The sequence below is a fragment of the Cydia splendana genome, chromosome 5 (assembly GCF_910591565.1).
Source record: "Cydia splendana chromosome 5, ilCydSple1.2, whole genome shotgun sequence".
In the NCBI taxonomy this organism is placed as follows: Eukaryota; Metazoa; Arthropoda; class Insecta; order Lepidoptera; family Tortricidae; genus Cydia; species Cydia splendana.
Genome location: NC_085964.1, coordinates 19,539,344 through 19,566,695, shown reverse-complemented (window position 1 = coordinate 19,566,695; position 27,352 = coordinate 19,539,344). Strand labels below are relative to the sequence as shown.

The window sequence follows — 27,352 nt, the reverse complement described above, 5'->3', positions numbered from 1 at the left end:
TTGGCGTCTAAAAGGTTAATATAATACTCCGACCAAGCTAAATTTGTACTGACTTGGCAGTGACGTAGGTACTTCTTCATCCTCAGCGAGTATGCGCTCAACAGTGGTCCTCTCCAAATCAGTCAGTGGCAATACATGGGTACCTACTTATCCTATAGAAGCACCATACTTGACGTAGCACTTGGCATGGAAATTTAGCGTGATCTGAATCTGTCACTCTGGATATTTCCGGGAAAGCCGAAAGGGAAATTGTAGCGCGAACTGGATTTTGGGAAAAGAAAAGGTTGTAAATAGTATTGTTTAAAAAATCGAGGCAAATCGTTACTTCAGGTAAATTCTGCACCTGCAATAATATGTTACACAACGAAGGCCGCAAATATATCTGACACGATCTTATTTGTAGAGCCATAAGAGCGTGTCACATATTTTTGCGGCCTTCGAAGAATAACATAGTTATTATTGCAGGTGACTGTACGACTTTGTATTTTTAGAGTTTTTTTAGAGTTTTAATGCTATAATAAGTAAACGGTAACCTATAATTCTGGTTCTTAAATCGGGGCTGCCGATTACCCCTAATACTTTTACAGGCTTTATGCCGACCACACAATCAATGAATTAACAAATATAAATCGAGCAAAAACAAAGAAACCGTAATTCAAATTAAAAACGATATAACGACACTCGTCAGCATGATGAAACAAAGGCCTCATACCGTCGCCAAGACCAGAGAAGAATTGTTTCTTTTATTTTTATTTACTAGTCTGCTGTCCTACCTACTGACAACAATAACAAAAACCGGCCAAGTGCGAGTCGGACTCGTGCACGAAGGGTTCCGTACCATAACCGTAGCAGTTCGCATTGTCGGCGATCCCGAACGTACTGACGGCTTAGAACTTAGCCTTCGGAGAGACGTTGGCTCTCTTTGCATGTTCTACCGTCTGTACAATGGGGAATGCTCGGAAGAACTTTTTGATTTGGTGCCATCGTCTCGTTTTTATCACCGCACCTCCCGCCAAAGGAGCAAAGTTCATCCCCACTTCTTAGATACATGGCACACCAAAAATAAGCGGGCATAGAACGTGCAGAATGTGGAATGACTTGCCTCCTGAGGTATTTCCTTTGCGCTACGACATGGGATTATTCAAGAAGCCTATTTAGGGTTCTCAAGGGTCGGCAACGCTTAAGTGGCTCCTGTGATGTTGCTTATGTCCATGGACGACGATGACTGCTTCCCATCAGCCGGCTCGTCTGCTTGTTTGCTGACTATAATATTACATAAAAAAAACCGGGCAAGTGCGAGTCGGACTCGCGCACGAAGGGTTCCGTACCATAATGCAAAAAAAAAAAAACAAAAAAAAAGCAAAAAAAAACGGTCACCCATCCAAGTACTGACCACTCCCGACGTTGCTTAACTTTGGTCAAAAATCACGTTTGTTGTATGGGAGCCCCATTTAAATCTTTATTTTATTCTGTTTTTAGTATTTGTTGTTATAGCGGCAACAGAAATACATCGTCTGTGAAAATTTCAACTGTCTAGCTATCACGGTTCGTGAGATACAGCCTGGTGACAGACGGACGGACGGACGGACGGACGGACGGACGGACAGCGAAGTCTTAGTAATAGGGTCCCGTTTTACCCTTTGGGTACGGAACCCTAAAAACGGCAACAAAATCACGTTTGTTGTATGGGAGCCCCACTTAAATATTTATTTTATTTAGTTTTTAGTATTTGTTGTTATAGCAGCAACATCATCAGCATATCACGGTTCATGAGATACAGTCTGGTGACATTGACAGACAGACGGACAGCGGAGTCTAGTTATAATAGGGCCCCGTTTTTACCCTTTGGGTACGGAACCCTAAAAACTATAATAGGCTTAACTATGGTCATCACAAATAAAACAACACAATAAAGATAAAGTGCTTTATTCATTACTGAATCTATACAGACTTCGCCAAATAGAAAAAACATCAACAATTTCGAGACGAAACGAAATCATAAATACTTAGCACAGTACTAGAGCCAACCACTTCTTAATTGACTTACTATAAAACACAAGGCAGTGACAGATGTGCGACTGGAGAAAATAAGAGTATTATTACATCATATCAGTCCTTACTTAACATCTAAGCTATTGGAAAATAACTGTTCCAAATTTTAGGTATCTACGTCACACGGTCTCTGAGAAAAACGCTTTGTAAGACCAAAGTGATCCCATAAGTGTTCCGTGTACAAAGTTTTGTACGAAACACTAAAAATCCAGAAAACGATTTATTTTACAGAAAAAAGGCCATTGATAAAAGTATTTTTAGTTTTAAAAATTTACACTGGCAACTTTGTTTTTTGAGAGATGCTAAGAGAAAGAAAGGCCTTTTTACCAGTGATGCCAGCTTTGACTAAAAAATATTAGTTACACATGTAGAATTATTAAATAGGGCCTCGGTTGAATAAGAACATTGAACAATGAATATGCACTAAAATAAGTTTAAATCTTGACGATTTTACATTAATTTCCAAGTCATGATTTGAATATATCATTCGATTTTCTTGCTAGGTATACCTAATATCATAAGCATAGGTTAGCCAACTAAATAAATGATTCATTTACAATAGTTTTCGAGACAAAAACATCAGATTTAAAGATACAATCTGTTAATTAATAAATTAACTGTCTTATCTCAGTCATTATGTCATTAACTATCGTAAATGAACCAAAATGAACTGAATAAAACCGCTTTTAATTAAACAACAAAAGGCCCTGCACCAACGTCAGATCGGCCATTCTTCCGTTGTCCTTGTAACAATTTGATTGGTTTAATTTTCCCTAAATCGAGTGAACTGTCTAATTGAGGTAATTAAAAGATAAATAGGGTAACTTAGGACCTAAGGCCGCTCGCACACGCGGCGACTAGAATCGATGCTTTTGTCCGATTTCTAACGCGTTTTCGTCCAGCTGCCTTTGAGAGATTACACGTAAGAACATTTTAAAAGCTTGTCTATTCCATGTTTTAACAGCCTTTCATAAAAATGCCTCTTTCAAGCATTCATAGGTATTAATTTGCTTTATACGCCTCAAATCATCTTTTATTGATAATATTTGAAATTACTGAGAGACATGGCTTTTTGAATCAACTCCCGAGTCTGATAGGCTATATATACCTTATAACTAAGCAATAAAACGACTTCCTATCACGGAATATGGGTACTATTTAGTAATCTTATTAAAATCTAAGCCATTGCAGCATACAAATAGTACAACGCAAGGGAGGAACAGGCTTGTTCAAAGGCCATCGACTCTAAATAATGTAATGTTTTTACAGGAATTGGATAATTCTTCTTTTAAGATTTGTTCGAAATGTCTTTGACTAATAGCTGCCAAAATTAGGCTGTTCACGCACACTGCCACGGAAAGCGACAGAGATCGCAGTGTCAGTCGCGACATTATAAATTATACCGCGCGCGGACGCGTCTATTTCATTAACAAACTAATGAATTTTAATTTTTAAATCTGTCGCTTCCAGAGGCAAATAGTGGTAGTGTGAAAACGTCAAAGATAATACAACAGGGTTCCAAAGTCTAACGTGTGATCTCTCTTGAATGTGTGTGTCTAAACCGCGTTGCCCGCGCTGTGAATATTGCCGTTGACGCTCAGTGGGATGGTGTTGAATTCGTCGTCGAGATCATCATTTTTTCTGCAACAAAAAAAACAGAATATTAACAAACGTATAAATATATCAACAGTTGAATTAATTGTAGTTATTACTCATGAAAATACATTACGATAACAATACTACAATACAATATTCCAACGCTAAAATTATCCTCAAAGGCTCTAAGAACTGAAGCTTGCGCTAATCTTGGTGATGGTTTCGAATCGTATTTGCCTATTACACGCTACACTAAGTACAAATAACCCTAAAGTACTTCGAAATTACACGTTAAATTAAATACAAAGTTGAGACAAAACTGATTTGACGAGTATTCAGCACCGTGATGTAATCGTAAAAGTCGGAAATTATCACGTTACAGAAGACTTAAATTAACAAACTCCGAAAATTAACAGATGTCAAGCGCATTCTTCCCTCCCTTAATTTGATCGGACGAAAAGTTGATTCAAACTTGAAATAAAAATGATCAGGTACTGGAAATTAACTTGTATAATCTGATGGGGAAATTAAATTAATTAGGCAGAGACAGAATCGATCAACGCTCCAGATGGTTTATTAGGTCATTGAAAATGCATTAAGTTTTAAGTTCAGTGTTTAAAAGTAAATGGCGGCGACGAAGCGGCGGGACGAGTAAGAGTAACCGCGCGGTTACGGCCAACCTAATAACTGGATAATTTAGCAGAAAATAAAAGGGCAATTTTTAAATTACTTTCCGGGTTCCAAGATTTAATGTTTTATTTTTATTGGCACGAACGTTTCAGAAACGCATCCAAAAAGCTGCCCCTGATATTAAAAAACTTTGACCCTTTAAATGCATGGAATGATTTTATATTCCTAACACTTAGTTAAGACACATTTTTAAGATCGCGCCTTGAATGCCTTTAGAAAAATGGTATGCTATCAAGAACGTACACTATTATACAATAATGCAGGGATGCTAACCTAATAGTTTTATTGACTGTAGGTACATCCCGAAATCCCGTCGCGGTTCAGAACATACATAATTAAGTGAGTTCAATCAATTTTGAACATTTTAAAACACATCACGCATGAAAAGAAACAATTAAGAAAAGAAATGATGACTAAAAATTTACAAAACAGCTTTATTAGAATTTTCACAGCACTCGAGCCACAATATGAATTTTAGACTAATTTGTCGGCAAAATAAAATTGGAAGCGACTTGTTACGGCGCGACGTCAAAATTTTACCTCATAAATTTAAATTAAGCAACAGAAAACTGCCCACAAATTCTTTGAAAAACAAATTATAACCTATCAGCATAAAAATACCGCAATTTATTCATTATTCCTTAAAACTTTTAATACGCAAACATGACATCCCATTAATAAATTACCGTGAAAGATGAATTTGGAAGTTTTTAATGGGAATGAATTTACGCAAAATTATAATTAGGTCAGATTGTTGCAATTAAATTTGTTTTTGACTGTGTGCCTTGAACATCTCGTGGCTTTTGCGAGTTCCCCGTTCTTTTGAGTTTCGAAAACATTCGTGGAATAAGACGTAACGGAATGAAAGATATTAAAAAAGTAAGTTGGGGCAACATGAGTTTTACTTTCGGTTTATCTATATGTGAATTTTTTTCTAGAACACGTACAAGGGTTGCACGCAAATTCCGAGTCGTAACTGGTACCATAGAGAAATATAGTAAGACAAGAGTGCTCACTCCATACATCAGTTTTGGTACCAAAAATATTAGTCCGCTACTCGATGCTAGATGTCGACTATGAAAATACTAATATTTGGTACCAAACCGGATGTATGGAGTGAGCACTCTTGTCTTACTATAGTTGTATTCAGTTTCGCTGACACGTGTCCAAAGAAGTTGAGGATCCGAGTTTTGACCCTAGTAAACCTACCGACCTAGTGAGTTTGACTAAAAACCCTAGTCAAAGGCATATATCCACATTGCCGACAGAGTCCATACGTGTACGTTGTCTAAATTACACGATTTCCAAACGAACTACTCAAATACAAATTTAAGCTTGAATTCAAATTTTGTTTAAAATCTGCAAGCAGTATTTACTGAAGTCATTTGACTTCCAACAGTCCAAACTCGTTAGTCGTATCTCGAACTCTAAGAGAGAAAGTTAAACTGAGATTAAGAAGTTGGAGACTATGCAACAACTAACAAGTACGAAAAACTGTCCACTCAACTAGGATTAGTGGAAGTTTAGCTCAACTATAAGCTTCTTTTGGTACGAACGAATGCGATCCGACAAAATTAAGATCGAAAAAAAAAACCGGACAAGTGCGAGTCGGACTCGCCCACCGAGGGTTCCGTACTTTTTAGTATTTGTTGTTATAGCGGCAACAGAAATACATCATCTATCACGGTTTATGAGATACAGCCTGGTGACAGACAGACGGACGGACAGTGGAGTCTTAGTTATAGGCTCCCGGTTTTACCCTTTGGGTACGGAACCCTAAAAAGAAATTCGCTCTGTCGTCTACCCTATACCAAAAGGAATTTAGTATCAGAGGCGTATTGTCAAAGTAAATTTTGTAGTCACAGTATATTTACTGCCATTTTTCGACACAGGATTAAACCTTTTAGAAGGCCATTTGACTTTGATCCTTGTTCTTTCACTGATATGTGTTAAAATTGTTAATTGTCAAACGGTGTCGCCATCTACGCGAGCATAGGCCAAAGGTATGGCGCCAATTACCCGAGCATTATTTTTCTTGATTTTCGGACGGACGATTTACTTAGACTTTATTTATCTTATACGGAATTATATATATCTTTGGCTATACGTGAACACTGTCTTCAAAAGTTCAAAATAAAAATGAATAGAATAGACGACCGACAAGGTCATAAGGACAAGGTCAAGTCTATTTAGTTAATATAAAAACAATATTTGTACGCCAGTCATGGCAAAACAAGGATCGTACAAAAACAAAAATGTAACACCTATATATTATACGCTTGTTTGATGCAAATAAACATTCATTCATTCATTCATTCATTCATTCATTCATATAAAAAACCGGCCAAGTGCGAAGCGGACTCCCCCACCGAGGGTTCCGTACTATTTAGTACCTATTTGTTGTTATAGCGGCAACAGAAATACATCATCTGTGAAAATTCGAACTGTCTATCACGGTTCATGAGATACAGCATGGTGACAGACAGATGGACAGACGGACAGACGGATAGACGGACAGACGGACAGACGGACAGACGGACAGACGGACAGACGGACAGACGGACAGATGGGCAGACGGACAGCGGAGTCTTAGTAATAGGGTCCCGTTTTTATCCTTTGGGTACGGAACCCTAATAAAGAGCAGTGCAAAACCATAACAGATTGATAAATTAGAATCAAATGGTGTTACTGCACTGTAAAAAAACACTCGGCCACTCTGTAGGAGTGTTACGTGCCGAATGTAAAATTCACTTTGCATCATAAATGGACACTTTACTACCAAATTCAGTTAACTTTGCCATTTTTGTTTGGCATTTTAGAATTCACGTTCCAATTCGTAAAGCAATTTTTATCTATGTATAAATTAAATCATATGTGATCGAAAACTTATAATTAAATTCTGGAAAAATATTGTGGCTGGGGGCTACAAAATGCAAGCGTAGAGACCATTTCCCGACCAGAACAATTGAAAGGCCCAACTTCTTTCAAGTTTTACTCAGTTGTAAGAAACGCGATGGACATACCTGATGTGCCATCGGAAACTTTCCAAATTCGCGAAATTTTTACATGATTAAATTTCGGAAACTTCTCATATTTTTGTATAGGAATAAAAAAAATCCATTTACAAAAAGAAAGCTTCCTTTGTTTTCTGTGAAATTTTCCTGAAATTTCCGAGAAGCTTTCGAACTTTTTGGAAATTTTCCACAACTTCTGTTATATACTCGTATACCTATAAAATAAGTTTTTGGCAAAAATTTCATTTTTGGTACAAGCTTTTATCGCTGACTGTACTTTTCTTACGACAGACAACTAATACTCACCGAGACAATTCTAAAAACCCCTAAAACAATTAGGTTGCGCCGTTTCAGCACAGAGTTTCTGTGGCCACCTCCTGTCTCCATCATCAGATCAGCTCGATGGTACCATAATATTGCATTGTCATCCGATTTATACATGCATGCAAAATTTCAGCTCAATCGGAAACCGGGAAGTGGATCAAATTTAACTTGCAAGATTTGTTTACAGACAGACAACGGTCAGGTGAAACTAAATAAAAGCTTGTAAAAACTGTAGAGTCTGTAGACCCATCCAACTCAATCACGATCCTTAACCGTGAGTACATAGTTGTAATTACCAAACCAGGCGGCTTAGCACGGTCGCGTTTTTATCCCTTGTCACCATGCCTGTCACGTTCTAACAAGTATGTAAGTGCGAAAGGGACGCGCATAGTGATAGTCGATAAAAATGGAACCGTGCTGAGCCCGCAGGGCGTGGAATTATATGAACCGCAATATTGTTTACTTGCCACAATACGTAGTGATTCTAATAAGTGATAGATTCACTTTCAATAACTACTCTATATTTTTGTTCGGCACTGGGGTGACTGTTTTTTAGTTGATATAGATTTTTCTTTTTAAAATATCTTTGTTATCACGCTACAGACTTTCATAAGTAAACAAGAAACCTGTTGTTAGATAACATATGGACATATCATCAGTCATATAAGATCACTCAGTAGCAAATTACGAAATAATGAGATTAATTAGAAGCTCGAAAGATCACGTCTAATAAGATAACAGTTACTTATTATAGCTCGTTCTTGTGAACAAACATCTGCAATCTACTCTACGTGATATTTTTTCAACGTATCTAGTTATAATAGCCATATCTAGTTAGTAATATCTAGTACCTAACTACCTAGTTTAGTAATATCAAGAAATATCTAGGTTTTATACCATCAAAATTACTGGTGTGGACGTATTTTCTACATAATGTAACTAACAACTAATTGCATCTGAAATAATAGATGTTAGATTACATGCCAGTGATCTTGCGTTTTCTTCTCTTGAGACGTAAAGCATGCAGGGGTAGAAGAAGGGTTTATGTAAATTTTCTCTGATGAACAAAATAATTAGTATTAGAAACATGACAGTAACAGTCTTAAAAAGTTTTGGAAAACATGGACACGGTGAAATTACAATAATCCGGCCAACCATTAACTACATTAATTGAATAAGAAATATTTTTTTTATAAAAGTAGGTACGTAAGAAAACTATTCGTAAATATTTTTGTCAACGTATTTTTGGGCTAAGTAACCTCTATAACTAAGGGACATTTAATCATAGTTATCAAGGCATATTATCACTATAGTTACTCGTACTATATGTAGATTAAGTAGTCAGTATCATATATATAAAATTGAAAAACCAGAACGGGATAAAAAACGAGCGAAGAAGAGAGATGGCGCCTTACAAATTTCTAAAAAAGTTTTTGACACGTATCTCGAATACAACGCACGTATGATAAGAAAAAACTGTTTAAATCTATTATCTACATATGAGAATAAAACTAGAACATAAAAACTATCGCTTTCGATGCGTATTTAATTTACAATAAGGAAAAGAAATTTTCATAACAATCTTCATTTTACGACTTCGACCATTTCTCGGGAACTCTCGGTTGCTTTCGTTTGGCGGTGCTACAGATTAGACCAAATAATCCGTAAGTTAAAGTAAACTAAATTATGTTTGTCATGTTGGTATACAGGTATTTCTGAGTTTTTTTACACGAAGTAAAATAAAAAGTGCTGCCAACCTCAACCTTAGTCCATAGCCCATACGAGTGAATTATGCCATTTATGACATATCAATCAAATTAATATTATCGTATGATTATCGTGTTAATAATTTGTATTTTATTGTTTTAAATTTCTTTATGAGTTATTATTATTCAGATTGATTTTCATGGCTCGGCAAACATTGTCATTCGTCCAGGGAAAGGGCTGCCGAGATGAGCCAAAAATATGTACAAAGATATAGAATGGGAGACGAGCGTACTTGGGACAACAAAATGGGAGACGCCCGATGGCGAGAGCTATCGCAAGATTGCAAGAAACATGACGTGATCTGGTATCGGAGGCCAGGTGAGTCCTTTGGATCGTTGCGTCACCTTAGCCGTAGTAATGTTAAGATCCAGAAAGGGAAATGGGGACTACCTACGTTTGTATGAAAAGGCGATTTATGGGTGGTGGTCGTCCATATTCGTGGCTTAAAGCGGAAAATAAGTAATCTAATGAACGTTTTTGCAACTAGGCTTACAACAATAAGTAATAATTTTATGTTAAAACAAGTTTTAAATAAATACCTACGTACGTTATAAGAAATTTTCGAATTAAGTTATCCAAATAACGGCTACCTACTTGACAAATAAGAAATCCTTATCACAGTTATAAACCCTGGCTGGGATACATAATAATGTCGGTATTTAACTAAACATAAGACAAACTCTTTATTTCATTTACGCGAGCGGAGCTGCGGGCCCGTCTAGTATACATATATAAAGATAGTGCGCTCGAATCATCGGCTAATGGCCCGACTTCCTGTGGACTTCGGTCACTATATGTGTCGCAGTAACTCACAACAGCTTCGCCACTAACAGTTCATAATATTTTTCAAACTGGAAGGGTACGATGATAGATGTCACATCCATACAATTTCTTCTCCCTGCCCTTATCCCACGTTATGTGGAGTCGGCCAACATGTTTTTCTCTTCCATTCTCCTCTGCCTTTCGTCACCTCAGCACTCACTCCTTTCATTCCAATCCTCTTTCATACAATCCATCCATCGTTTTTTGGATCTACCATCCGTTCTCCGTCCTGATCAACATATCCCTACCATTCTTTTGTCTATATGGCATTCATCCCTCCTCATTACATGCTCATACCACGCTAACCTACTACTCCTCATGTTCTCCGTTACCGGTGCTACTTTCAAACTTCCCCTATATACTCATTCTTAATCCGATCCTTTCTCGTCACTCCAAACATCCCTCTCAACATTCCCATTTCCGCTGCGTGCACTCTTCTTTCATCCGCCATACAATTTATAACCTAAAAACGCCAAATGTCGCAAAATTGTACTTATTGAATTGACATCTATCATCGTACCCTTCCAGTTTGAAAAATACGCCACAGACAGTTTAACCCGTGACAAACATCGAACCAATATTGGGAGGGTAATGTTTATTATGCGGTACGTGTCGCTATAAAGAGACATCACAGTTTAACACAGCCTGCTTATTTGGGATTTCAAAAGATATGAAAAATCAAAAAGGCATAAGGTTAAGGTATAGTTGCAATTAAAAAGTGTGTGCCCGAAAAGTATAATTGAAAGGTATGAAAAAATACTGTTTATATACGCATATAAATACCTATTACAACAAATATTATCTTTATAAGTGAGCCTCATCGAACATCTAATTATGTAGGTACAGTTACCATCAGATATATCGGAGCGGCCAGGGTGCTCACAAATATCTGAACACGCACTCTATAAGCTCAAGGCGCTATAGAGTGCGTGTTCAGATATTTATGACCATCTCGGCCGCTATGATATATCTGATTGCGACGGTACTTACATTATACTACTATTTATTAAAACTATGGGATTTGTGCCTGAAATAAATAATTTCTTCTTTTGCATTAGTTAAACTCGCACAATTTGGATGTCTTACAAAAATTCTTATACATTACTGTGGCGCTTTTATTTTCAAGTGGACCATCTTCGCCACATATCGCTGCAATTTGATATTGGATATAAAGGTCACAGATGTTTTGTGTGCGACCGCACTAATGAAGCTCTGTTATGTGTAAAATACGCGTCAATATGAACGCGCGCGTGCTTTTGGAGCAGCATGTGTAGTGTAGCGACAGTTGGGATTATATTAGTGGGACGTAGGTCACAATTATTGTTAATTTTTTTTTAAATACCGACAAATGTTGAGAAAGGATTACGCTAAACAGATTTTGTTCACTATGAACTACGAATAATGTACCTAGTTAGTTGAAAAAGCGACGCTAATACTGGTAGTTCTAGATACAAGAACAGCCAGCCGTATTCATATAAATGGGGTGTTTTTACCTTGTATAATGTTATCCCTTGTTCTCGGTCACCCCATTTGAATTCAGCTGACCTTTATTAGACCATATTGTATCAGTCTCACAACATAAATATGCTACAGACGGTTCAGATGATGTCTCATGGTTTTTTTTTATTTAATGCTCCGAAATGTTTCAACATTTAAAGTAGGTAAATTCAACTTATTTTAGAAATGGCGGAATATTTTTTATAAGTACATTTTTTTATCGTGACTTGGCAAATAGGCATGTTAAATCTAGTTGGAGACATCAATTCAACAAACGATAATAGCGAATACCCAACTCAACAATAAAACTAACGCTTCATTTCGTAACAATAAAAATAATATTCGTAGGAAAATAATAACAGTATTTGCCCGACGCTAAAAATACTTGATTGACATTAGATGCGGATTAGAAAACATAATCTTGTGTATATATATACCTACCTATGATAGGTATTTGATATACTAATAGGTACCGGCTAAATTTGCTTCATAGCTTAATTTAATAATAATTAATGCTAATTACACCACAACTCTTTTACATGGAGTGGTAATAAACATAGGTAAATACCTACATGTTAAATGGTCCCTATTTTAATTTTAATTTACAGATAAATCCACGAACATGGGTGCGTTTCATATTTAAGTTACACAATCCTATTGGGCACCTAAAGAACATAATTTGTTAATAATATTTTATTTAATTACAAGTAAAAAGAGGGAAACTCTGGATTTCAATCCAGAGTTTCCCTCTTTTTACGATATAATGAACACACACTACAGGAAACAATGTATTATTAGCCATTCTATTTACCCACCACGCACCCCCGCCGTGAATATTTGATATAGCAGTCTGTATTATCAAATATAATATTAAAGCGAAATTCACCAAATTATTTACGATCGAATCCATGAACGCCCCGGGGCGTTGCTTATAATATCGTGGTTACATTCATCGTCCTTTTATGGGTATTAGAATTTGTAGAAGCGAGATGAGGGTAATATATAGTACCTATTATTAAATGGAGATGGGGTAAAATAACATAATTCGGTGGTGAAATAAAGTCTGTACAAGTATGCAAAGGGGATAATACAAAATAAGGAAATTAAAATGTTTGTGTTAGACGTTACGTTTTCAAAAGCGTACTTATGAAAAAAATCAATCCGTAACAATTAAGGTCTTTAGTAATAAAAACGTACCATTGTAAAATAAAACATGGTGCATTAGGTGTTTCGTCCATTAGGTTATTTGAGCTTAGGTATTATAAACGTAGGTCAGTCAATGTTTAGGTAAAATGATCGATAGGTAATTTAAAAATAGGAGAATCAAGCATAGGTGATTCAACATTACGTAAATCAGTTTTCGGTATTCTGATATGTAACCGTTCAAATTACCCCGCAGTCTAAATTGCCCCCTTGCACCTAACTATATCATTTATCATTGTCTAAACTACACCGATAGTACAAGGAAGATACTAACTTTGCACCAACGGATAAAGATATACACAAGAGATAGCCCGAGGGTATAAATCAAAAGCGTCGGTCGGGCTTAGCCCTTATCTGGCAAAACCTCATAACGAGCCTATACGTTACGTATATCATAATACACCGCTATCTTGTCGTGCCTTTCATAAGATTAACTAGATATCGTAGTTTTGTCAAAATCTTCAAAAAAGTTTTCTCTTAAGGTAGCATTCGAATGGCAACAACAGCTGCATAACTGATGCGGCGTTACTGTTGCGGCTGCGAACGTCACTCATTTTATTAACCGACTTCAATTTCATAGAAGGAGGAGGTTCTGTATTCGGTTGTGGCTATTTTTTATTTTTTTTTCTATGTATGTTCACAGATTACTCCGACATCCGTTGTCCGATTTGAGTAATTCTTTTTTTGTTTGAAAGGAGCTACCTCCGAGTTGTCAAGGATAATATCTGGGAGACCGAGCAAAACTAAATTTCCGAGCAAAGCTTTCCGTCGAAAAATCGATCTAGCTAGCTCTTATCTCTGGGAAAACGCGCATTTTAGAGTTTCTATATGTTTTCCGAGCAAAACTCGGTTCCCCAGATACTACTTACTCCTCTGGCGCAACGACCCAAAGTGTGTCTTGGCCTCCAACACGACTGCTCTCCACTGATCCCGGTCCTGTGCCATTTCTCACCAGTTTTCAAACCCGAGCTCGCGCAGATCAGCATCCACCACATCCGCCCATCGATACCTAGGCCGGCCGACTGGGCGGCGTCTTATCGGTTTCCCAGATATTATAATATATTGATGACACATGTACTCACCGTTTCCTGTACTTGTATATGATGAGCACGATGAACGCATTCCCGATGAACAGCGCCAGTATCAGCAGCGACGGGATCACGATGTCTGCAACAAACCGACTAGTTAGGGTTGACACATTCTACTTCCTTACATTACGTAGGTATTATTTAAAAGTACTTTTATTCAAATATAACTTGCTTACCATTTTATTTTTGAATAATTCCTACTAAATAGGTATTATAATTGAATAGTAACTCTGTCTGTTATAGTTTTTTTTCAAACTGGAAGTGTATGATGATATATGTCATCTCCTACAATTCATAACTTAAAAAGCCAAATATCGCAAAATTGTATAGAATTGACATCTCGCTGGCTCAATACTACAAAGTTCTATCTTTAAAAATACTTAAAGGCTATACAATTCAGTGCTATCTTACATTTTCAAGATAGTTGAAATTCGACTTAATATCACTTTAATGTGACTTAATGCACAGAATAAATAATAGTACTAGGTACTGAAGACTCACCCTCTAACAAAACGCGTCTGTTACGATCAGCACAGATATGGCCGCTAGGTGGCGACAGCGCCACGCGCGGCTTATGGCTTTCCCCAAAATTGGGGCGGAACGGTTGTACTTTTAGCTACCTGTAGCAAAGCGACGAAATCGCGGAGTGAGCCACGCCTGCTTAATGTCATTATGATAATGTTCAAATTTCAGTCCGATAAAAGTGAAACATATTGGGCCAGCGATCTATCATCGTAACTACCCCTCCAGTTTGAAAAATACTATACCTCTCCACGCTTCGACATCTGAACCGATTAAGAGCCAACGGGAGTGGTCATTTCTCCATACAAACGTACTCCTCGTTTTCCTCCGTGGTTTTTGAAGCTAGAGCAATGATTTTTTCAACACAGATTAATATTGTCAATATCTGTGTCGGACCGTTTTGCTTTTTTTGATATTTTTGTTTTTTAAGGCGCTAGAGCCCTTCAAAAATGGCCAAAATGGCCTAATTGACTATGCCGCAATGAGAGGCGTGGCATTCAAAACTGATATCAATTAGCCAAAAAAGCAAAACGGTCCGACACAGATAATTTCATAATCATTTACATTTCCAAATTTGGTTACGATTGGTTAAGTTTTGGAGGAGGAAACAGAGGAGTTCGAAACCTCGATTTTTGAGATTTTTACGCAGGATTTTTCGCCTTGTCGTTATCGCACTACTTTTAGGTGCCGCTTCCGTTAGCGAGACGGGTATATTTACCTAAAATATTTAAAACTCAGCTCCTGTTTCGTCTTAAGATGAGGTGAAGATACTTTGAGGCTAGGGGAAGAACATAGGGTAGTTTGAATTATAGGTCACTGGCAAATACTTAGTGTGGTCACCAGTGATTACGCCTGGTAAGATTGGATTATGACGGTAATATATATTATTGTTCTAAACTGTAAAGTCGCCCACTTTTATACATAAGTATCTATATAAAAAATGTGCTATTGTGTAGAACCCTTAGGTATTTACCATGCTTTTCGCACCGCAGCACATTTACTGGATACTCTACTATGATATCTCTTACATATTACTGGACGGCGGCCAAAGTGGGCAACCATCAGTTACGGCAATGGACGTGATTAACTCTTTACCAGTCTAAGGGCCACTTGCACCATCCCACTAACCCGGGGTTAAGCGGTTAAACCGTTAACTCAGTGTCAAATTGTACTGGTAACCATGGTAACTCCAGGTTGAACCGGTTAACCCCGGGTTAGTGAATGGTGCAAGTGGCTCTAAGGGATATATATTTCCCACATACGGCACTTCAAACACGTGTTCTATTTTCGATGAGTAAGACTGGCATTCGGTTGACATTTTTGAACTGTCAGCCTGGTAAAGGTTAACTCTTTAATAGTACCTATCATACATTAAAAAAAAACTTCAAAAACAGAATTTCAAGCCCGAAAATGTCTAATCGAATAAAGTACACACTCAATATACATCGTGCACTCAGTTAATTATCAACAACATACAGATGATCAAAGAGTTTACCCCATAAGCTGATAATACATACGCGTGCCTCGAGGCTCTAATTATCCCTGTTTGCAGGCGTGTTGACTTATATAATAATACTGCACATTATTGAATGCAAACATTAATATTCTGATGTCGAAAGCAATGATTGCTATCTAATTCAATTGCATATAAAATTAATTATCACTGAATTCTAAGCCGTTGTCAGACGCGGAGTCTGGAAACTGTTCTAGGCAAGTTTTAACGAGCCGAGTTAGAAATAAGTTGTTTTGATAATGTCTGCCTACTGTAACAAACCAGATAAAAATATATTCTAGATTCTGGATTTTAAAACCGAAGTTTTGGTTTTTAAAATAGTTATAGGGCTTAAGTGCTTTTTGATATTTGTATTTAATGGCGAAAAATTGATTATATATTAAAATACGTGTATTGTATGTAACGAGGATTTTTTATACTGTTATGAAACATTCAAAACTTGAATGTCAGTTTGTCATATTTGTAAATAATACCAACTTATTACACTTTTATTTAGATGTACTTACACGATTTAAGCGAAAAAATACTTAACTAAATATAAATAAAATTCACTGAAAAGCAAATTATAATAATACATGTCGACAACCCTACCCGCTCGTTATTCATACTCTTCCGTTTCCTTATCTAGTATGACGTCCCCATCAATAAGGACAGACCCACACCCGGCTGAATGAACCGCCTAGTCGAATAGAGGACACGCTATACACGGTGTAACATGAGGAAACCGAATAATTTTAACAGCGTATTTCTGATCATATTCAGAGACAAAAATGTCTTATAAACTCTTTTGATATTGGCCTAGTTTCAGAGTTAATACCAATAAAAAAAAATAAGTTTTTATTGTTACATAGTGCAAAACGTCTTTTTGATGATTGGTATTGCTACTATGGGACGTAGTCTAAATATCCTTATTGATAGATGTCAAAAAGTGAGAGAGTATCACTTTGCAAAAACTAAGTTTTACGAAAAAAAACTGGTCAAGTGCGAGTCGGACTCGCGTTTCAAGGGTTCCCTACATCACACAATTTTTAACAAATTTTTTTTTGTACGTGAAACGTGACGTGAGTGAAACGTTAGGTCTTGAAAAATGCGAATGGGTCAGATCAAAAACCAGATGTAACATGAAGTTCTCTGGCGTGGTGGCTTATATCTCTGCAACTATGCAAAGTAGGAAGATTAAATGCCGAACAATAGTACAAGTGTCCAAATGCGAAGACTGAAGGCCGAGCTCCGCGTAGAGCTGAAAGCTCGGAGCGTCCGACGGGTTGCGCTTCCTACAACTTCCGCAAGTGTTTTAAAAGCGAAGGCCGAAGAGAGATTAATACCTACAGGGTGGCCAAAAAATAAGTGCATTCCCGTAGTCAGGGAGGTTTTGGGATTATACTGAGCACCTTTTACTATGGGACCAACCCCGAAATCGCGAAATTAAAATTTACCCTCCCATAGAAAACGGACCAGCCAAAATGTATGAAACAGCCAAATTTTTCTTCGCGATTTCGGGGTTGCACTTTGGCAACGGGAATGCACTTATTTTTTGGCCACCCTGTGTAGTGCTTTTTAAAACACGTAACAATAGTAACCTATATCAGTACTACAAGTACCATTGCGGCTGTGTGCCAGATACATTTTTTGTCTTCAGTCCGACTCACGCTTGAAGCTAAAGGCACGCCTCTTCGGGACGCTTCGGGCCTTCGGCCTTATGCGGCTATCGGCCTAGGGCCTTCGCAATAGCTGTCTACATCACGTTTCACTTAAACCATTGCGGCCGTGTCCCTAAAAAAACCTAACCACATTTTTGTTCTTAAATCTGACTCACGCTTGACTCTAGATTTCTAATAGGTTTTCCTGTCATCTTTAGGTAAAGGACTATTTTGTGTATTTTTTTCAGAATTTTAGACCCAGTAGTTTCGGTGATAGAGGGGGGGAATGGTCATTTTTTGTCTATTTTCTTGAATAACTTCTAAACTTTTTATCATGAATTTATAAAAAAAATATATTTGAGATTCTCACAATGAGCTCTTTCGTTTGGTATGTAACACGATATAGTTTGTTTTTTAATTTTATCGTTTACCCCCCAAAAGTAGCCCCTATGTTTAAAATTCATTTGTTGACGTTACATATCCGTCTTTCGGTCACAGACTTACATATATGTGTACCAAATTTCAACTTAATTGGTCCAGTAGTTTCGGAGCAAATTGGCTGTGACAAACGGACAGACGGACAGACAGACGCACGAGTGATCCTATAAGGGTTCCGTTTTTTTCCTTTTGAGGTACGGAACCCTAAAAAGTAAAAATCCATTTTAAGTGACATGTTTACCAATACCATTTACTTTTTACGTACGAAATACATTCAAAAAATTGAAAAAAAAACAAACAAAATTTTTTTTTGGCGAAACTACCTAAACTCATATTACATTTTTTCCTTTTGATCTCAGAAATGCGTGGTTAAAATCTTTCGCATTCCTCATGAACACCTTGTATATGCTCCAAAAAGGGACTAGGGACACGTTGTATACGAGGAAAGGGACTAAATAACTACATGTTAATTAATTAATTGATGCTACCCAAAGGTCCCAAAGGTTGTCCGGAAGAGATCGCTTTTTAGCGATAAGATCGCCTGTTGTTACCTATATGGGCTCATTTAGACGATGCGAGAACTCGCATGCGAGTTTCATTACATTGCGGTTTTTGATCGGTCGGTTGAATTGGACGTAACCAACAGTCCGCAATGTAACTAAAGGGGTCCACAGATTACCAGTTCGCCGGACGATATCAGCATGTCAGTTGTTCGGAACTGTCACCATTTGCGACTAACTGACAGGTTGATATCGCCCGGCGAACTGGTAATCAGTGGGCCCCTTTAAATTGCATGCGTGTTCGCGCGCCGTCTAAATCATCCCTAAGCTTGTATTTCGGTTTCCGTATATTTACGTATATAATACGTATAATTTACTTAATTACTTTGCCTGATAGCAGGGCTTGATATCAATATAAGAGTCATGTTTTCGGGACAGCATGGTTTCATAAAAGGATGGGTAATATGAAAAATACTGTGTTGAAGGTAGAAATTGAAATACAACGGCTGGTAATTAGCGATAGTGGATATCACTTGCAGAAGAAAATTGGCATGTCAAAGGTAGGACTCGGAACCGGTTTTTTTGTAAATCCCGAAATAGCCCAATATTTTAAATTATTTTATGCTCTTTGGACTGAATCATGTATTTAGTTAACAGGGGTAATGCGGCCAGCCTTCTGGGCACCCTACCTACGGACTACGACTTAGGGCAATTTTTTTATTTATAAGTTTTAGTGTTTATATTATATTGTAAAAATGTTAACAACTTCGTACCTATTATTAGATTGTCCCATTAAAAATAAAAAAATAATAAACCAAAGAACGAAATAGAACGTAATAATACCGGTATTTTTTGTATGAAGGAAAAACCGGTTCCGAGAATTGGTCAAAGGTAATAAGTGAGTTATTATAAATGTACTCATGAATATATGAACCTGTTATAAAGTAAAATAGGGAACTAAATCACTGAAAAATTTATTTATGTGTATGTAAAACCAAAGTCAAGACTTCGGTTCGTCTCATCTTCCTCGCGTTGTCCCGACATTTTGACACGGCTCATGGGAGCCTGGGGTCCGCTTGACAACTAATCCCATGAATTGGCGTAGGCACTAGTTTTTATGAAAGCGACTGCCATGTGACCTTCCAACACAGAGGGTAAACTAGGCCTTATTTGGATTAGTCCGGTTTCCTCAAGATGTTTTCCTTCACCGAAAAGCGACTGGTAAATATCAAATGATATTTCGTACATAGGTTCCGAAAAATCATCAGGTACGAGCCGCGGTTCGAACCCGCGACCTCCGGATTGAACGTCGCACGCTCTTACCGCTAGGCTACCAGCGCAAGACTTCTAGACTTCGGTTCGTATGACCTAGTTAGTAATACAATTTAAAAACATCGGCCAAGAGCCAAGGTGTTCACAAATATCTGAACATAGCTTCTATAATGTAGACGAAAAAGTGCATGTTCAGATATTTCGGATCACCTTGGCCGCTCTGATAAATCGGATAGCGACTATACAGTGAAGGGAATTATTAAATAATTCATTCTCGCGTCTACATTGCACTTCAAATTTAGTTCAATTGTTCTCACTCTCAGAATTCTCAGAAATGCAAAGTCTATTAGTAAATGACTAAATACGCCGCATGATTTCGAATTCCGGCATTGGCACAGATCACCTCTACAAGACATTTTCTAGCATTTATGGTAATTCGCGGTCACCGCAAATAGGCTGGCGCACCGAGGCCTAGTCAAGATGACAATATTTCGCAGAGAAACGAAACGAAACGTTATCCATCTCTATCGCACTAATATGGAAGAGTAATAAAAAGACAACAGCGTTTCGTTTTCTGCAAGCGATTGGCATCTTGGCTTATTAAATAAATAAAACTTCTTTCCTTCTTTCCTTGTTTTCTTTTATGGGAAACGTCTAACGAAACTCTAATATTGTATGGAAATGATCACGTCGTGGGCGCCTGGGCGCTGTGAGGGCTTCGCTAGATAAAATAATTGACGTTCGACGCTGCACTACGTCGCGATTATGACGTTCAATCCGTCACTCATTTTATCAAGGAAGTTGACAGAGACAGCAGCGGCATCAACGCCGCAGTAGTAATGTAGGAGCATTGTAAAATTGCACCTATTAGTGACCTCACGCTCTTAATTTTTATAAACGCTTCAAAATGCGGTGTCTACGTAGTCTGTGGCACTAGCCGCACTAGGCAAATTAATTCCCTGCCAGCCGCCGAACTTCTCTCCCGACTTGATTGGGGAACCGATCGATATCCGATTTAGTCGTGTTTCTAATGTTTTCAAACTTCTGCCGTGCGCCACCTTCTAATTGATTTGAATCAAATGGTTAATGAGGAACGGATATTTTAATCTCCGCCAGTTCATCGGGGTACTATTTCCTTTTATCGAAAATATAATTTTGGGTTATTTCAGTAGAAAATGATTATCTGGTATTTTTTAATTGATGAATCGATTACGAGAATATTTGGAGTAACTATTTGATATTTTACTTTCACCTTTGAATTTCTTCGCAGTATGCACGTTTCCTCACGATGTTTTCTTCACTGAAAAGCTAGTAAATATCAAATTATATTCCGTACATAAGTTCCGAAAACTCATTCAAAATTTTTAGTATTTAAAAAATAATATTTTGAAAACCCGCCAAGCAGTCTCTAACCTTATTTTATTAGCGACTATGGCCGTAGGAAGCTAACCAAGAGTATAGCAGGGCGTTACATTAATTGTTTATAAATAATAATAATTTTAGCCTATATACGTCCCACTGCTGGGCACAGGCCTCCTGTCATGCGCGAGAGGGCTTGGGCTATAGTCCCCACGCTAGCCCAATGCGGATTGGGTACTTCACATACACCTTTGAATTTCTCCGCAGATGTGTATGCAGGTTTCCTCACGATGTTTTCCTTCACCGAAAAGCTAGTGGTAAATATCAAATGATATTTCGTACATAAGTTTCGAAAAACTCATTGGTACGAGCCAGAATTTGAACCCGCGACCTCCGGATTGAAAGTCGGATGTCACATCCACTCGGCCACCACCGCTTCAATTGTTTAATCGCTCTTTAAACGCGTCTGAAGCAAGTTTCCGATGAGGATACAGCAACTTCTCAAACTCTGTGCAATTTGCATTTCCTTTGTAGTGGCCGCCTTACGGCCGCGGTACAAAGGCGGTGTTACATTTGCTTTTGCATTTTGATGTGCTTTTGAGGAAAGTATTGCTTTACGGGGTTCGTCGTGATGAGTTGGAAATGGGATAGTGGGATGGAAAATAAATGCAAATTCTGGCGTTTTCATGCCATTGACTTACGGTTACATAAAAGCCGATGATAATAGAATACTCCCGACATTAGTTATATTAAGGGCCAGTTGCACCAACCGCAATTAACAGACTGATCAACGTCATGCAGTAGAGATCTAAGAAACTTCCCATTCAACAAAATTTAGCGAACGCTTTAACGGTAACAGACGGTTTGGTGCAAGCGACCCTAAACAAATGCTAACATTCGTTACCGTTACGCAACCTAACTTTATAAATCAACCAATTGCCCAACCAAAGCAATGCTTGTATAGTCACCATCAGATATATCGGAGCGGTCAAAGTGTTCACAAATATCTGAATAAACCTGTGTTATCAAAATGTTAAAGGGCATCTATACATATAATAAAGCTGAAGACGGTCGAAAGTCTGTACATGGAAGATATTTGAAAAAAAGTTGGCTGGGGATACTTAGAATCGATAACAGAACACGTTCCAAAAGTTTTTAGAATTTTTGTCTGTTTGTCTGTTTATCTGTTTATCTGTTTGTCTGTTTATTTGAACGCGCATCACGTTTAAACGGCTGAACGGATTTTGATGAAAACTTTACTAATCTGTCGAGAAAATCCCCGGCCAGGTTATAGGCTATAAAAATTCAACCCCTAAAAGGGGGGGTAGCCACAACACTCGATTGACTTAAGTTTGCCCCTGAATCTTATGGCGCTACTTAGGAAGGAGGGGCAAACTTTTTTCAAATATGTGCTACCACTATTGAGTACCCTGGTAAACTAACAGATGGAGCTGAATTTAATACGTTGTGACATGAATAAGCCACCGAGGAAAGATTTTGCCAAATTAACTCTAAGTTTAGAAGACACGGATATCAACAAAAATAATTGAATAATTATGTTGATTTAATAAATTAATAATATATCGAAAAATGTTCACGCTCGCTTCGCTCGTGTTTTCAATAACTTTCTAAGTTATGGCGACTGCAGCAGCATTACTCTTTTGCAACGTTGCTGCTGCAGCACTGTCAATTTTCGTGATAAAATGATGTGACTGACTTCCATACTAAAAGTAAAAATGTACAACTGTCTAACTGTCTATCAAATTGGGTTTTTATATCGAAAAATTTTCGCGCTCGCTTCGCTCGCGTTTTCTATTACTTTCTAAGATATGGCGACTGCAGCAGCATTACTCTGTTGCAACGTTACTGCTGTAGCACTGTCAATTTTCGTGATAAAATGATGTGACTGATTTCCATACTAAAAGTAAAAATGTACAACTGTCTATCAAATTGCGTTTTTATATCGAAAAATTTTCGCGCTCGCTTCGCTCGCATTTTCAATAACTTTCTAAGATATGGCGACTGCAGCAGCATTACTCTGTTGCAACGTTATTGCTGTAGCACTGTCAATTTTCGTAATAAAATGATGTGACTGATTTCCATACTAAAAGTAAAAATGTACAACTGTCTATCAAATTGCGTTTTTATATCGAAAAATTTTCGCGCTCGCTTCGCTCGCGTTTTTAATCACTTTCTAATATATGGCGACTGCAGCAGCATTACTCTGTTGCAACGTTACTGCTGCAGCACTGACAATTTTCGTGATAAAATGATGTGACTGATTTCCATACTAAAAGTAAAAATGTACAACTGTCTATAAAATTGCGTTTTTATATCGAAAAATTTTCGCGCTCGCTTCGCTCGCGTTTTCAATGACATTCTAAGATGTGATAAAGGTGACATTCGGGTGGCGACTGCAGCAGCATTAGGTACTCTGTTGCAACGTTACTGCTGCGGCACTGTCAATTGTCGCAATAAGATGATGTGATTAATTTCCATTCTCAGCTGTAATGCGGCAATGAACGTCACTCAATTTACCAAAAAAATTCAATGTAATCTTGATGACCCTAGGGAGAGGGGGCACCATGGTCTAGAAATGCTTAGGGCATCAAAATATCTTAATCCGGCACTGGTCGTTTGCGGAGTCAAATGATTTGGGACGCATTACCATGCATTCCCGAAAACAATCGAATCATTCCCGAAAGTCTCGCAACGCATTGAGGTTACAAGGGGCACGTGTCTTCCTCAGGAGTCTGAAGAAGACCACGGTGAGTGGCGGTCTAGCCACAGGCAGGCCGCTTCGCTTTCGCTCGCGCGCGTTTACCTTACGGCTTACTGTATCGTCCGATATACATAGTGATCCAAAGGACTCGAGCCTTTTAGCTCTTTTTTTAGGGCTCGCCTCATCTCTTGACGCGTAAAAGGCTAAAAGGCTATTTAGCTCTTTAGCCCCCGAGCCTAATTCTATTTAAGAGCCTAGACTCTTGGGGCTTAATAAGGTTATTAGCCCCAAGAGTTTAGGATCTTAAATAGAACTAGGCTCGGGGGCTAAAGAGCTAAATAGGCTTTTTTTTTAAGGGGGTTAATAAGGTTCTAAGCCCCAAGAGTCTAGGCTCTTAAATAGAACTAGGCTTGGGGGCTAAATAGCTAAATAGGCTTTTAGCCTTTTAGGCTTCAAGAGATGAGGCGAGCCCTAAAAAAAGAGCTCCAAAGGCTCGAGTCTTTTGGATCACTGGATATACACCTACTAGGTACCTACTCTGTCGTTTAAATCACCTGTAAATAAGGGCGAAAAAACTATTGACTTTGGAGTGTAGTTTTATTTAGTGGTACCTAATTGTAAAATATTTTATCTGGACTACAGTCCTCTAGCATATCCATCTGTCAACTTTACCTACTTCAAGTTCCGCCTCCAGGGGAGAGGGAGAGAAATTAGGATTAGAAATTAGCCGCTTACTGACACAGACCGAATTCCACGCGGGCGGAGCCGCGGGCACAGCTAGTGTTTAGATATTTTATGAAAGCCGTTCCAATTTATCTGCTAGCGACTGTACTAGTAGCCACTACCAATACAAAAACAAACATTTGTGCTGAACACACACACAATGTAAAAGGTCACCGATCAGGCTAAATCGACAGTCAATTAATCAAAAGAAACATTCCGAACCCGTCGATCAGAATCACCGCAAAGCACCTCAATAGTTTTTTCACGTTCATTCTACGCACACAACCCTAAGCACCACAAGCCCTCCGGAATAATTTACGAGAATCAACCTAACTAGCTCCCTTAGCCAATTAAAAGTTCCCCAAGTTCCTTAGAAGGTAAGTGTTTACAAAGACTAGTTGGACAAAAGCAACTATCCCAAACACTTGAGCCTTCGACCCTTACACTGTCCGTTATATGACACACGAAGCCTGATTCACATCAAATAACCTTTTCACATCACCAATTTGGTAAAGGGTTTTTCTTCCCTGCTAGGAGGGATCAAAGTAGCACTTTTCATCCATGCTAGGAGGGATCAAAGTAACACTTTTCTGTTCGAGCACACTATTTTTAAATTTTTGCACATTATTTGTTTAGCTTAAATAATCTGTTTAAGCATCATAATTCCCTCATAAGAGATGTGAAAAGCAGTATGTGTCACACGGTATCAAAATTATTTCGTCTTGGGCGTTAACACTTGAATCCCTCATTACGCTCAGGATTCAATGTACGCCCTTGACGGAAATTTATCATTTTGATCCCTTGTAACACAAACTATACATTACGGTTTTGAATGGTGCTCGGAAAAGTGGAAGGCGAAAGACCCCAAAGCCCTCTCTTCCTCTTCTTCGTTACACTCTTGACAGAGTGGTCGTGGCCATTATGTAGACTTTTGAGCGACTCATTTAACGACACGTCGCCATTCCTCCCGTAGAGCTGCTTTCCGTGAGCATTCGCTTACTGTGGCTGACACACTGTCTTTGATTTGGTCGGTCCATCTCATTGGCGATCTTCCTCTAGCCCTGTCACCTCCCACTCTTCCTTGTACAACTAGACGTTCAAGGCCCTCTACCAACCGTCAGATCATCTAGGTCTCACTTGGTTAGACCTAGATGGACTCCTCCAGAAAAAGAAGGCCACTTCAGGCAAACTCCATCAAGCGGTGCGGGCTACTAGAGGTCGAGACCGATGGAAACAAATCACAGGAACTGCAAAAAGTGGTCACTATGTTCAGTAATGAGACTAATGAGGGACCGACAACGAAGAAGACGATTTTGAACTAGTTTTGATAACACCTTGATGATTGTCTTGGTGATTGGAGCTCATCTCACGCACGACTTTCACTTCATTTCGCATGCACCTTTCACCAGCTACCTTCAAGGCCCTATCCTCTTAAGGCCCAAGGTCCTACCTATAGTACTTATTCAGTTCAATCAAATTTAAATCATGTTCGATTGGAACAGAGTTGCTTTTGCTTTGTTTCGTTCAGTTTTTGAACAACGCAAAATCAACTCTATTTCCCACGTTGTAGGTTCAAATTTCTGTGGCAAATCATGCATTTTTCATTTGTATGGCTGCGCCTTAGGAGGCTATCAAAATAAGATCGAAAACATAACAGATTGTTGATTCTGAGGTATCGTCTTGGGTCGTCCCATTCGTTTTTCGTCAAGTTCTTAAATGAGTCCTATTCTGCTTTCGTCACTCATTCTACATTGAAAGCCACCGACGATTGTGACGAATGTAGAATGAGTGACGAAAGCAGAATAGGACTAATTTAAGAACTTGACGAAAAACGAATGGGACGACCCAAGACTATACCGATTCTGAATCGGGATCACGGTTGAAAACGATAATGACGTGATGTTGGGTTGAAAGGCTTAGGAAATCGAAAGTGAAGTTGTATATGGCGTTGTTACAAGTGTCTATTGGACGTGTTTCACACATATCTTGGAAGGTGTGTTTGTCACACAAAACTAATCTCTTGGACCTTACACTACCCACGGCGTATACACAATTGGGAAAATAGTACCTAAAAAGGGGCCCACTGATTAACAGTCCGCCGGACGGTATCGGCTTGTCAGTTGTTCGGAACTGTCAAAATTTTGTTCTAACTGTAGGCCCCTTTAGTACTTAATTTTTATTCTCACTGACAGTGCCTGGACATCAAAGTAACTAATAGTTAGGTACCTACTTTAGCTGAATCGTAAAAATATATGTTATACGTATAGTGATTGCTATCCGATTCTTGAGACGCAAACCTTAATTTAATTTATTACTTAGTTTTATTTAATTAGTCTCCAATGGAATCGAATAAATCGAAGAGAATTAAAACCCCGGAGGCTAAAAGTAACCTTGTACAGTCAACAGCAGAAGTTGCTAAGCGGGCGAGGTGTTGAAAATGATCTTGACGCGACTTTATTGTTAAGAGAATAAGAGCGTGTCAAGGTAATTTTGAACACCTCGCCCGCTTAGCAACTTCTGCTGTTGACTGTATAATTAAGGAAAGTTTCTTCAACATTCCTCAATCATTGGTTCTTCGAAATCTTAAAACAGATATCGCGTTCTTTGGTC

The 27,352-nt window shown here is 38.2% G+C and overlaps 1 protein-coding gene across 2 annotated transcripts in view; it reads right to left on the bottom strand.

Moving 5' to 3' along the window:
* Positions 1 to 1,910: 1,910 nt before the first annotated feature.
* The window catches only part of LOC134790946 (uncharacterized), a 211,998-nt gene continuing 186,556 nt past the window's right edge, over positions 1,911 to 27,352 (bottom strand). For both annotated transcript variants that reach the window (XM_063761968.1, XM_063761967.1), the window contains exons 8-9: positions 14,048 to 14,132; positions 1,911 to 3,693 (exon numbers count right to left, since the gene is read on the bottom strand). In XM_063761968.1, the coding sequence (XP_063618038.1) occupies positions 3,609 to 3,693; positions 14,048 to 14,132 (170 nt within the window). In that variant the 3' untranslated portion in view covers positions 1,911 to 3,608. The remainder of the gene's footprint in view (positions 3,694 to 14,047; positions 14,133 to 27,352) is intronic.